At 49.0% G+C, this 13,363-nt stretch overlaps 1 protein-coding gene across 1 annotated transcript; it reads right to left on the bottom strand.

The window, feature by feature from the left end:
- Positions 1–890: 890 nt before the first annotated feature.
- On the bottom strand, positions 891–2,042 carry LOC122320338 (formin-like protein 16). Its single transcript, XM_043208532.1, has one exon. The coding sequence runs from the start codon at positions 2,040–2,042 to the stop codon at positions 891–893; it is 1,152 nt and encodes a 383-aa protein (XP_043064467.1).
- Between the last annotated feature and the right edge of the window lie 11,321 nt (positions 2,043–13,363).

Raw genomic sequence — 13,363 nt, forward strand, 5'->3', positions numbered from 1 at the left:
ACTCCTTCCGATCCTCGTTTCAAATTTGAAAAAGTCTCCCGCGCAGAATTTCCCCGCGCACAATCGATAACTCTTACCGATCGATTGTGGCGTTGCCACTCCTCAGGGTGCCGTCATATTTAGTGTGACCGGCCAGCGATGTTTCCAGTATTTTTTTTAGCTCCCATCGATCGCACTATCGATCGACCGCCGTTATCGTGGCGACCCCATTCCCAATTTTTCGCCGGCCTCGTGGTTTTGTTATGGTAAGTGTTTTGATATTATTTTCTTAATTTTTACCACTTAAATGTTCCTTTTTTTTTAGGCCACTCCAAGCCGGGTTGAGCCGCGGAATCCTTCCAACGATGTATGCGCCGGGGCGCCGACCCTGACCTAGCGCGTCCCGGCAGGCCAATATGCCCGGCCTTCGATCCACCCCTTTCCCCTCCCCCTCGCCGCGGCTCCCCACTCTGGCTGGCCGTCCAATTTGACCGTGGACTCCCAGGTAAGTTTTGAGTTTAAATATCTTTTGCTAACTCGTGTAACAACTCACCGTCTGCTCTCCAGAGACTCCGGCTGGCTCCAGGGGACTCACGCTTCGCGTCGAACCCCCTCCGTGTATGTTGCTGGACCGCCCTCCGACTGACGACCACTCCTTCCCCGCTACCCCGCGGCTCCTCGTTCTGTGGCATACCACAGGCTGGCCGTGAGGGCATTGCCACAGGTGAGTTTTTTTTCCGTACCTTTTGCGTACACGCCTAACCTCTACTCCTTTTGGTTCCAGCCCGCTTGCTTATCTGCGGATCGCCCGCCTCCACCTGTTTTCGCTGGACCTGATGCAGCCGCCGCTGGATTACTATTATTTATATATTTTTTTATGTGATTTATATTTTGATTTGATTTGTTTCTTTTTATTTAAAGGCCTTGTACACCCGCACAGCCCCGCCCGCTACCTTTACCCGGTAGCGGACCCCCTCCACACCCATCAATCTCGCCCACCGCTGGGTCCTCCCTCGACGGCGCTGCCGCTCCGCCTCCGCGCGCACCGTGTCCGGCCACGTGTCTTCGGGGACCTCTGCCCAGGTTGCCTCCTGGGAGAATCCCCGCATCAGGATCGGTCGTCTTGGCGGTGCTGCCACCGGGCACGATGACTGCCTCTGCAGCCGTGGACGTGGCGGCGGTGGTGGCGGCGGCGACTCGAGCGGCAGCGTCCTCGGCGGCGACTCGAGCGGCAGCGGTGGCTGCGACGGTGGCGTCGGCCTCCTCGGCGGCGTGGGCGTCCTTGGCGGCGTCCTCTTCCTCGGCGGTGGTGCTGGTGGCGGTGTCTGCCTCCTCGGCGGCGGTGGTGTTGGCGTCCTCGGCCGTGTCCCTTTCATCGACGGCGGCGGTGGTGTCCTTGGTGGCGGCGGAGGTGGTGGTGTTGGTGTCCTTGGTGGCGGCGGTGGTGGTGGCGGCGTCCTCGGTGGCGATGTGGGTGGCAACGGCGGCTGCGAGGGCGCTGCCGGTGTCCACAACGCGGCCTCCTCGTCCTCCGCTTGCTGCAGTCTTCTCCTCCATTCCCTCACGGCAGCCATCCACTCCACCTGCCGCTCCACCAACCTGTCGATCGTCGCTCGTCGGCGGGCCTCGATGACCTCCTCATTCTCCGGCCTCTCCGTCGAGGCCGCCGACCCGAACGGGATATACCCTTCGTCATCCACGACCCGCCTTACCTGACGGTAACCCCTCCGGGCCTGGTTGGCCCACCGGGTGCCCTCCTCATCAGAGGAGACCACGGGGGTCACCGTCTCACCTCCGTCGCTTTCGTCTTCCGTCGACGACAACTCCACCGTCTCCATCTCGCCGGTGGGGCCGCCGTCGACCTCCTCGTCGAAGGACATCTCCCTCTCCGACACCTCGCGCCAGGCCGGCGACGGGGACCGCGACACTAACGGCGACGGGGACCGCGACACTAACGGCGACGCCAGTAGCTGGAGTGCCGACGACGAGCGCCGACGCCTCCATTTCGCCCCTGGCTGTTGCCGTCGGCCGCGGCCTTCCGCGCCGACCTTGCGCTTGCGCATCTGCTGCTGCGGCTGCTGCTGTCGCTGCCGCCGTTGTTGCTGGTGCGGCTGCTGTTGTTGTTGCTTCGGCTGCTGCTGATGCTGCTGCTGCGGCTGCTGCTGATGCTGCTGCGGCTGCTGCTGATGCTGCTGCGGCTGATGCTGCTGTAGCTGGCGGTGGTTAGCACGTCCGGACATCTTGGCGAAAAAGGTTGGAAAGACCGAACCTCTATCCGTCGCCTCCGACGATACCTCGGTTTTCGTCCTCTCCCACCTTTCTTCGTCCGGGGTCCCGTTACCGGTGAAAGCTTTTCTCTTGCTCTTGTGTTGGTGACCCGGTAACGGTGATCGCCCCTTATGTAACCTCCACTGACCCGCTTCTCGCGCTCCTGGCGCTCGCGCTCCATGTACGTGTGTGTGGGAGGCACTGCATCGATACTCCGTATCGTCCTCTCCCTTTCTTACGAAACACCCGTACAGTGTGCCCCCGCAATGACGGCCGTTACTCATTGTTTCCCCTCAGAGCCAGGTTTTAACTCACTAATGTGAGACCTTTTTTCCTTGCCACTCATGCAGTGCCGCAAATTGCATATCACCGGGGAAACAAAATCAACAATCGTAAATGGCCCGTCATATTTGGGGGCCAACTTTGCCGCGAAGCCGTCCACCGCTTTGGACAGGTGGTGCTCCTTGGCCCAGACCTTATCACCGATCTTTGGCGTCCATGGCCTCCTCCGCAGGTTGTAATGCCTTGCCTGATCCTGCGCTGCCTTCTCCATGTTACGCCTGACTAGTTCAAAAAATTTCGGATAATTTTTGTGCGTTTTCCGTTGGCGTTGGACCGTGGCTTTGCCGGTCCCGATCGTGTGTTCATCATATAGAGTCTTCGGGAGCCGGGGTTCTCGACCTTGGGTGACGAATGCTGGCGAGTACCCAGTGGACTCCGCCACACTGGTATTGACGGCCAGCTGTAACTCTGGCCATTTTTCGTCCCACGTCCTTTGGTCGGCCCCTGCAAACTGGGCGATCATCGTCTTTACGGTCCTATTTGCCCTTTCTGTTGGATTTTCCTGGGGTGTATACGGCGCCGTAAACTGGTGTCGCACCCCCAACTCTTCGAGGAATTTTTTGAAGGACCTACTGGTAAACTGCACCCCGTTATCCGTGATCAGGATTTTCGGGACGCCATACCTCGAGACGATTTTCTCCCTTATCGCCTTTTGCAGCGATTCTGTGGTCGCCTTCCGCATCGGCACCAACTCGGTCCACTTCGAGAATCGGTCCACTAGCACGAGCAGCATTGCATTCCCGTGTTTTGACCGCGGCAGTGGCCCGACAAAATCGGCACACACTGTCGCCCACGGCTCCTCGGGAATCTGCGTCAACATTTTGCCTGCCGCCTGCAGCTGGTTCGGCTTGTACTTCATGCAGCTCTCACAGCTACGTACGTAGGCTCTGACGTCCCTATGCATGCCCGGCCAGTGGTACCTCGCAGCCACTCTTGCGATCGTTTTCCTGCTGCCCAAGTGACCGGCTGTTGGCGCGTCGTGGTTTTCCGCTATCACCCTCTGTCTTGATCCTCTGGGTACGCATAGCTTCCACGCGACCACGTCCTCGTTCCCCGCCCTGTGGGGTATGTGGCGATACATTGGATCGCCCTCCAGCCTGTAATCCGTGAATTTCTGCGGGTTCTGCGCCACCTTGCTTCTCATTTCCGCTATCCAGTCGCGTTCCGCAGTCTTCGGGCCTGTCTTTGTCGTCTTAGCTCTGTGGCATTTTGCTGGCTCGTCAGGGCGTCTGCCACGACATTGAGCTGGTCTTTCCGGTAGGATATTTCGAAATCATACTGCTGGAGTTCCAACGCCCATCTCGCAATCCTTCCCGACGGGCTCTCTATGCTGTTGAGCCACTTCAGTGCCATATGATCCGTGATCACCTTGAAGTGGTATCCCTCCAGGTATGGTCGCAACTTCCTTATGGCCCATACAATCGCCAAGCATTCCTTTTCCGTTGCGGAGTAATTCCTTTCCGCTCCATTTAGGGAGCGACTTGAATACGAGATTACTCTCTCGCCTTGATCTGAATGCTGCGTGAGTATGGCGCCAAGCCCGTAGTCGCTGGCGTCTGTTTGCAGGATGAACGTCTTCGTGAAGTCTGGGCATGCCAGGATTGGGTCTGCGACCAGTCTGGCCTTGACCGCCTCAAATGCCTTCTGGTGGTCGTCGGTCCACTCCCATTTCACCTTCTTTCGGAGTAGGGCATTAATCGGCTGGACTAGTGCGGCGAAGTCGGGTACAAAACGTCGGTACCATGATGCCACTCCCAGGTATTGCCTCAGCTCCTTGACGTTGGCTGGGGGTTCCAGCAACGCTATCGCCGCCACCTTCTCCGGATCAGTTCCAATTCCTTGGTCGGTGATGCGATGTCCCAAGTACTGCAGCTCCTTTCTGAAGAACTTGCACTTCTCCACATTTACCTTTAGGTTCGCTGCTCGCAGTCTTCGGAACACTTCCCTCAGGTTTCTTTTATGCTCCTCCAGCGTCCGTCCGATGACGATAATATCGTCTTGGTACTCAAAGGCGTGCGGCATCATCTCAGGCCCTATGACCTGATCGAGCGCCCTTTGGAACGTTGCCGACGCTGAGTGCAGCCCGAATGGCATCACCTTCCATTGGAACAGTCCTTTTCCTGGGACGGTGAACGCGGTATACTGCCTGCGCTTCTCTTCCAGCGGTATCTGCCAGTATCCATCCTTCAAGTCCAGGCTGCTGATGTATCGTGCCTCCCTTAACTGATCCAGGATGTAATTGATCATAGGCATCGGGTACGCATCCTTTACCGACTTTGCGTTGATTTGTCGGAAATCTACGCACAGCCTCCATTTTCCCGTCTTCTTCTTTACCATGACGATTGGAGAGCTGTACGGGCTTCTTGACGGCTCGATGCATCCTTTTTCAGCAGCTCGTCTACCTTTTCATTTATTTCCCCTTGCATTTTGGGGTTTTTTGGGTAGTACCGCTGCTTCACTGGCTGGTCGTCCTTCATCGTGATCTTGTGGACGGCTATGTTTGATGCTCCGCTTGACTCTTCTAGAGCTTTCAGCTCCTCCTTCAGGAATTTGGCGATGTCCTTTTCCGAAAACTGTTCTGGTGTTTCTACCACTGCCACCGACAGTCTTTCTTCCAGCATTCCTAGTCTGCGCTTCCTTGCTGGTATCGCCACCTCGAGTCCTGCGCATTTTACCTCCGCTCCTATTTTTGAGAGGAAATCCCAGCCCAAAACTAGGGCGTCCATCACTCTTGGGAGGATTAATAATTGCATCAACACCTTCCTCGTCCCGAGACCAACCACTATCTCCAGCTGTGATTGGATGCTCCCGCATCTTCCGTCTGCCATGCGCACCTGCCTTTTCGTTGGTACGACCTTACCGGCGGCCTGCAGCCTGTCCGCCAACTCTTCGCTTATAAAGCTTGCCGTGGCGCCGGTGTCCACCGTGGCCTTCACTTTCCGTTTGTTTATGAGCACTGTGGCGGACAGCTGCATCTCTTCTGCCTTCAGGTCGCCCATTAATTTCGAGAGGCAGCACCTTGCGATCCCTGGCCGCCCCTCGGTGGCTGAGGTCGCTTGGCGTTTCCCGCTCGTGCGCAGCATTCTCCGTTTACGACGCCTATCTTCCCGCATCTCCAACAGAATGCGATTCTTCTGTTGCGGCATTCTTTCGCCCAGTGGTCTTGGCTTCCGCATTTCCGGCATGCCTGGGATGGATTATTTATGTATCCCGGCCGTGCGTTGCGCTCGTTTGGCTCCTCTTGACAGCGCCTGCGCGTTCATACTGGTTCCCTCCTCATGGCCGGCGCATGGTATCGGGCTTTCGGGATGTTCTCCTGCTCGAACCGCTCCCTCTGCTGGTCGAGCTCCTCAAATTCGTCCGCTAAGGCCATCAGGGTATCTAGGTTCTGGCACCTGTAGGGGCGTATAAACAGCCGTAATGCTGGGGTGCTATTTTCTTTAACCCGCTCCAAGATCTCGTTCTTGTTCATACCCAGGGGTCGCATCAGTGTCTGCATGTCTACCATGTAGTCTTTGAAGCTTTCACCGTAGTTCTGCTTCCTCTGCCTGACCTGATCTGCGAGTTTGCTCATGAATCCCCTGGGCAAGAAGAACTCCTGGAAGCTCTGGCTAAATCCGCCCCAGGTCTCCCAGAACCTGTTATTAGCGATGAACCATTTTAGCGCTTTGCCCTGAAGGAGCTCCGGCATCGCCCTCGGAATTTGGTTGATGTCCAGCCCGTACGTCATGGCCGACCACTCCACTTGTTCGAGGAATGCCAGGGGCTTCTCATTCCCGTCGTAACGGAAGCTCCACTCCCTGACTTGTTTTGCGACTTTGGCGTAATCCTGTCCTGGTCTGCCATTTTCCTCGCGTTGTTCGCGGTTGACGCTCTTTCTCTCCCTGCTGTTTTCCCGTCGGTCGCGGCTGCTGCTCCTGCCGGCGTTCTGCATGCTGCTCACGTCCAGGCTGCGCACCAGGCCCTCGGCTCCGGTGACTTTCAGGCCGACCGACCGGTATTTGGCGTAATCCCTTTCCAGGGCCGCCAGAATTGCCAGCGCTTCATGATCATGTTCGGAGTGGTCGATGAATTCGGCCAGTGTCCGCCTCATTTCCTCTACAAGGCCCTCTAGCTCGATGCCTAAGGCGCTTGCGATCGCCGGGAAATCGTCCTTTTTAAGGTTGTACAACCAGGACTTCCCCATTCTATACCTATTCTGGTCTCTTTGGTCTCAGAATCACGCTTGGGCGCCAGATGTAACGAACTGCTTTTTATGTCTCCGCTCGCTACGTAAACGTGCGGCTAGCTCAGTTGAGTTTGTGTGTTCGTCCCACCAAATTTATTGTAATTTACAGAGACCAAAGAAGAACGCAGAGTTAGGTTAGATTTAGAATATGTGGATTAGGTTTATTGCTTGTGGATTTACAATAAAGTATTCGTGGCTCTGCTGTCCGACGACTCGATCTCCCTCGTTGACGCCGGTAATGGCTCCCGCGTCGACTCCTGCGGCGGCACGCCTGTCGTGCGTCCTCTGCCTTGCCGAGTCTTTCGGGCACCGGTCGCGTACTAGGCTCGCTACGAGTCTCTCACAACTTGGCGGATATTGAGCAGAAAACCTTACTGGAGGGCTAAGCAGCGCTGCTGCAGTCAACACTCCACGCTCTACCCTGAAGTCGGTCGGGATTTCGTCGGCTGGGCCTCGGCAGGTCCTCACTCTCGTGTGGACCGACTCCGGCACCTTTCGCACAACTCCCTCGGATTTTCGTCAGCTGGCCCTCAGCAGGTCCTCAATCTTTCATGAGAAACCGACGCCGGGTACCTTTCGCACAACATCCACTGGATCTTCGTCAGCTGGCCCTCAGCAGGTTCTCAATATCTCATGCGAACCGACGCTGGGTACCTTTCGCACAACATCCACTTACTCGGACTCCACCAATACCGTCGTTTTCGAGACTCGTAGACGCACCCTACAACTTACCTTGTACCCTCGGGATCTCAGCTTGGCAGTCTCAGCTTATGTAGACGTGACCGTCGTTGGGCTTCTCGACTCGGCGATCTTGATTCCTGGTATCCTGGCACTTGTTGTTCACTTGGGCTTTCACTCGCGTTGGTACGGTCTCTTGCACGGCTTTCACTTGACTGTCCCGACTGCCTGCACGCGTCCTCCTTTTATACGCCATCCATGTCCCGCTATTTCCCTCCATCGGTGGCGTGACTGGGTCCAAAGTGCATGACAAGTGGCGTGATCGGGTCCAAAGTACAGGACAAGTGGCGTGATCGGGTCCAAAGGGCAGCACAAGTCCCGTTAGTTCACGGTCTCTCCTCTTTGTGCTGGTCCAAAGTCCGCCAACTTCACCGTTATAACGGGTACAAAGTCCAGAACCTCACCGTTATAACGGGTACAAAGTCCAGAACGGTACCGTTAGTTCACGGTCTCTCCTCTTTGCGCGGGTCCGAAGTCCGCAGACTCACCGTTATTGGGTCCAAAGTCTGCAGACTCACCGCAGCATTGAGTCCAAAGTCCTTTGAGCCGTTATTACCCTTTTCTTCTGCACGCAGCGCATCCCGCTGTTGCTACGCGGCTCTCCTGCACTCAAACTTGTAAGGAGTTTTACAAACCCTTACAATATGCACCCAATATAGATCAATGTTGTTAGATTCTACTTTGTTAATAACGTTAGCAGTGGAGTCCACTGACTTAACATCTACAACTCCCATTTTGGGTGGATATACTACTAATTTGTAGGTATTACTAAAATTTTCTGTTGAGAATTTATTTATTTTATTGTTATTCATTCATTCAATTGTATATATGTAAGTATTATTTTTCTTGATATCCCGGTCTAGCTTTCTATTTGATTTAAGGGGCCATTAAAAAAAACTGATCAAAATAAAGTCAACAAAAGAAATTTTGTATTTATAACAAGAATTTAGGAATTCAAGTTTAATTAATCAAATAAATGTAATAAAATGTAAAAAAAAAATATCTGCTGACATAATCGCATAAATTTCGCTTCGATATTCAGAGTGAGAAAAAATTTTGTGTTAGTTTTCATATAACTGATTTACAATATTTTGCTCTATATAAATCAATATCAGTTATATGTTGTTAGTATATAGCCTAACAGTGGTTAGTGTTTAGAAGTTTTACAGCTAGCACTTTCGCGCAGCCCGCTGTGGTTTTATTTTACTTAAATTAAAGGCAACTCAGGCTTTGCCATTGCCTTTGTTGCGTTTCTTCGCATCAGAGCGAAGTTTTCTTGCCGCCTCGGGTCCTTTTTCCCTGTGTTGACTTCTGTTGGCGTGCCCTGTACTCAGCTATTGTGAGGGGGGCGTGGTCCATCGTTGGGACACAACTCGAGGGCCTCTTCTAGAGTTGGCGCGTCCCTTTGCACAACAGGTGCAGGTGTCTCCCACGAGGGTGCAGAGGGCGGATTGCCTTCCGCACTCATACGTTCCTACGTTGGCGTAGAAGGATTTGTCATTCCTTCCACACTTTTTTGTTTCTAACAACGTTCCTGCGTTGGTGTAGTCGGCGGTTTGCCTACCACACTTTACTTTCCTACGTTGGCGTAGAAGGATTTGTCATTCCTTCCACACTTTTTCTCGTTCTGCTTCTTGTTTATTCCTCCTGGGTTTTTGTTGGTCATTTCACTGATGATTTTAATTTTTGTATGTACATATTTTTTTTTTATGTATATTTTTGTGTGTTGTTCGGCCCTTTGGACTCAGGCGGCGCCGGTGCTGGTCATCGCACAGGCTGATTTTTTGTTTTAATTTTTCCTTTGTATTGAATATTGTTTGTTAGCTGTTTTGGATTTGCAGCTTTTATATGTTTTTAAAAGAATTCACATCACTTTTTGTCTTTTGTCTTTTACTTTCAATGCGAAGATTGCAATTTCTATGTCACGGTCGCCATGTAGAAATGCAGATTTATTCCCAAGTAAATAAAGCCATTTATAGTTTGCGGATTTATTGATTAAACAAAATTAGGTCTTTATTAACTAAACAAAATTAGGCCTGACCTTCTGGTCTCAGCCGTATATCTTTAATGCTCTCTTATTTTGAGTTAGCATTCGTCAAACTCGGGACTGCGCAGCTACGCCGTCGGTGACGCCGGCAGCGGAGCAGTCTGCGCTCATGTACATATCAGGCTGCCCAACAGAAGTTGCGCAAGCCGTTGAGTGAGAGAGTGTAATACGCTGGCATATCATAATTCGGTCGCGCATGCCAGACATGCCGACTCAGCACTTTGGCTGCCCATTGCATTCTTGTGTGGGTTAACAAACTCCGCACTTGAAATGCTGGGAACATTTGGTTTTTAGGGAACTGCTACTTTGTATTTATCTATATATATAAAAATGGAGACAAAATATGTGCGCAATCGCATCACATGAAAACGGCTTGACCGATTTGGCTGAAAATTGCTAGGGAGATAGCTTAGAACCAGAAGAAGGTTTAAGCATAAGAAAATTTTGGGAAAACCTTCTGGAAAAGTCGCTAGCGGCTCAACAGATGTACACAATGTTGTATGTAAAAAAAAGATCATAGCTGCGTTGATTTTGTGTATCGATGAAGTCGGTAAAAAAATATTTAACCCTTTACATGGTGGTGATGCATATCTGCATCATACCGTTCAAATTCAATTATTTTTCAACGGGCATTGCAAAACTGTCTGAAATCTTTTTAATGCAGTTCAGAAACTTTCGTTTTTTATATAACAAGTGTTAGTCAGTCAGAATTCTGTCCAATACTCAACAGCTGATTACTTTTCTCGCCAATTTGGTAAATGTGGAAATCTGAATTGGTTGTGCAGTTTCTCATCCAAATATAAATAACAAAAAAAATGTGTAGTTGATTTAATATATATTTTTAAACAAGTAAATATTATATTTATCTATATCTTGTCGAGTTTTTGTGTTTCTTGCATTATAATACGAATAAATCAACAATTTCGCTTTGTTGCAGATATGCATCAAAGTAGCTTAACACATAAAAAAATACTGCAAATTGTACGAACTTCACTGGATTCTCCCAAACGGAGTGCGAAAATGTGTAGTTTTTTTATGTTTAAAAAAAAAAAATAATTGCTTTAAAAAATTTAATTTAAATTGACATATTTAAAATATAAATTACTATATTTTAATATTGAATGAATGTTATTATCTTTCTAAAACACATATTAAAAAAAATTTTCCTTTTAAGACCTTTTGATGCAGAAATGCATCACACCCCTTTTTGTAAAAAAAATAAGGTAAAACCAAAAAAAATTAAAAAACTAAAAAGAAGTGTATTTTTTATTTTCACTTATCTACCAAACAAAAAAAAAATCAAGAAAATCGGAGTTATTGCCATGTAAAGGGTTAAACAAAAAATAGAGCGAGCTTAAACAATTTGAAATAATGCCTGCTGTTAGACGAATAGGAATTGGACGTGCAACATTGACTATTATGTTGTTAAATTGTGTTGACCAGCGAAGCGGGCACAGGACCTCTAGTTTAATATATAAAGGGTACAGTGGGTATCCGATATGTGAGCATATTACAGTTGGCGTGACAAGAATAACTTGTCACGCGGTCAACACTGAACAAGCCAAATTTAAGCTGATCAGCTGATCGATTTGCACTTTCTAAGCGGTTATGCTGGCCTGGTGTTGCAGTTCAGAAACATCCAAATTTTTATGGGAAAAGTGTTGTTGTTTTCATACAAATTAGCGCTGCTGCGCATTCACCTACTTCGAATTTCTGTTTTCCTGGTGTTTGGTGTCGCAAACACAGCCGATTTTGCTTCCCAAATCGAATTGAGACACCAGGCCAACATAACTCGTAGCAGGTTGCAGCTGGTAAATCTGATCTTATTCAAATAACTGTTCTTTTCGTAAGATAGCTGTCCTTGTTACGCTTCCCCTCCCTGTCCCAACCAATCAGAAAGCCATCACGCTGGCAAAAACCGTTACTTCAAAGAGAGCATCAGACCAGAGATGCGAAACCACGCTGATTCTTTGTGCGTGTCACGAAAGTGGCACGCCACGCACGAGTAATTAATTAATTTCCATGTGGTTGTTGTTGGCGTGACAAGAATGTAGGGTATAACTTATAAAAGTCACCCACAAATGTTTATTCAATAGAACTTCCAGACTCTTCTTAATGCTTGTATTAAATTCCGAACACTTCGCGTTTTCCTCTTTATTTCTTAAACTTCTTTTACAACTTCTTTTCCTTAGCTTCGACTGATCTGTTCCGTTCGGCTTCTTATTGTGCAGTGTGTCCGCATCTCATTGAGCTTGACATTCTGACTCTTAATACTTAAATACTAGACACTTAATACTAGATTCTTAACTTAAATACATTAGGGATATCCTCCTATCCTATCCCAATCCTACATTCGGCCATCCTGAATATTAGTTCGCCCCGAACTAAACCCATTTTTTTATAAACTCTGCTGCTGTAAACGTTCGATTGGGACCTTCTTGGCAACCAACCTTTTCTACTTCGTAGCGCCCATGACTTTTCTTTTCAATTATCTTATAAGGTCCAAAAAACTTAGGTCTTAATTTCATCTTTGCTCCGTATTGGGTTCTTTTGATCGCTACTAAGTCTCCTACCTCATATTCTGTTTCTATTTTTCTTTTTTCATTGAACCCTTTTCTATTTTCTTGCTGGATTTTCTCTATGTTTTCTTGTGCTTTTAACCTAATATCTTCACGTTCTTCTTTTAATGCTTTTAAATCCATTTCTAATAATAGATCTCTAATCTCGTCATTCTTTGTTTTCATTTGTAAGCCTGTTAGCACTGAGAATGGTGTGAACTTCGTACTTCGGGGGGTGTGTTGTTTATAATCTGTTGTATCCGATCTACATGTGCATACCACTTGGTTGAATTGTCCTGGCAGAGTTTGTTTAACATTGGAATAACAATTTTGTGGATTCTCTCTACCTGTCCGTTACCTCTTGGCATCCCTGTAGCAATGTGCAACAACTGTATTCCTTCTTCCGCACAGTAGTCTTTAAACAAACTCGAAGTAAACGCCGTTCCTCTATCTGTTACAATTCTTCTCGGATTACCAAATATTGCCGCCTGCTTTTTGAGCTTGTCTAACACTTCTTCAGTTCCTGTAGATTTGGTGGGATATAACCATACAAACTTCGAAAACCCATCAACTACGACAAATATGGGTTGTACATCTTTTTGGTCTCTGTCAGAGGTCCTACATGATCCACGTGATATGTTCCTAACGGTTCTTGTGCTTTGTCGATGGGACATAACAACCCCTCTTTCTTTCCACGTTTAGCTTCAGCAATCAGACATTCCACACAATTTCGAACTATTTTCTCTACCTTCGGTTGTATACTGTTTACAGAATAATGTCTTTCTACCAACTCTCTCGTTTTCTTGCTTCCGAAATGTCCTTCTCGATGAGCATTTGTGATTATTTCATCCTGCATTGATTCTGGTACTACCAATAATTCTTTATTTGGATCCTTGTAAAGAATATTGTTTCGCACATAATAGTCTTCATAGGTTTTCTCAGATTCCAAAAGCATCTTCACAGCTTTGATCCTGTCATCTTTGTCCTGCGCTTCCTTTAAACGATACCCTAATGCTTCCACTAAAAGGCAGCATGACACTCGACTTAAAGCATCTACGTGCTTCATAAGACTGCCAGATCTGTGTTCGACTTTGTATTTATATTCGTCCTACTCTTACAGGGACATCCTTTTTCCCTACTGTCATAGCGAATGCGTCACAGTCCGTTACTATCTTGAACTCGATTCCCAGTAAGTGGACTCTA

This window comes from Drosophila ficusphila, unplaced genomic scaffold (genome assembly GCF_018152265.1).
Source record: "Drosophila ficusphila isolate 14025-0441.05 unplaced genomic scaffold, ASM1815226v1 contig_470, whole genome shotgun sequence".
In the NCBI taxonomy this organism is placed as follows: Eukaryota; Metazoa; Arthropoda; class Insecta; order Diptera; family Drosophilidae; genus Drosophila; species Drosophila ficusphila.

Bases quoted from the DNA above. Each gene is read 5' to 3' on its own strand.
- LOC122320338 (XM_043208532.1), bottom strand. From the start codon at position 2,042: ATGCGCAAGCGCAAGGTCGGCGCGGAAGGCCGCGGCCGACGGCAACAG.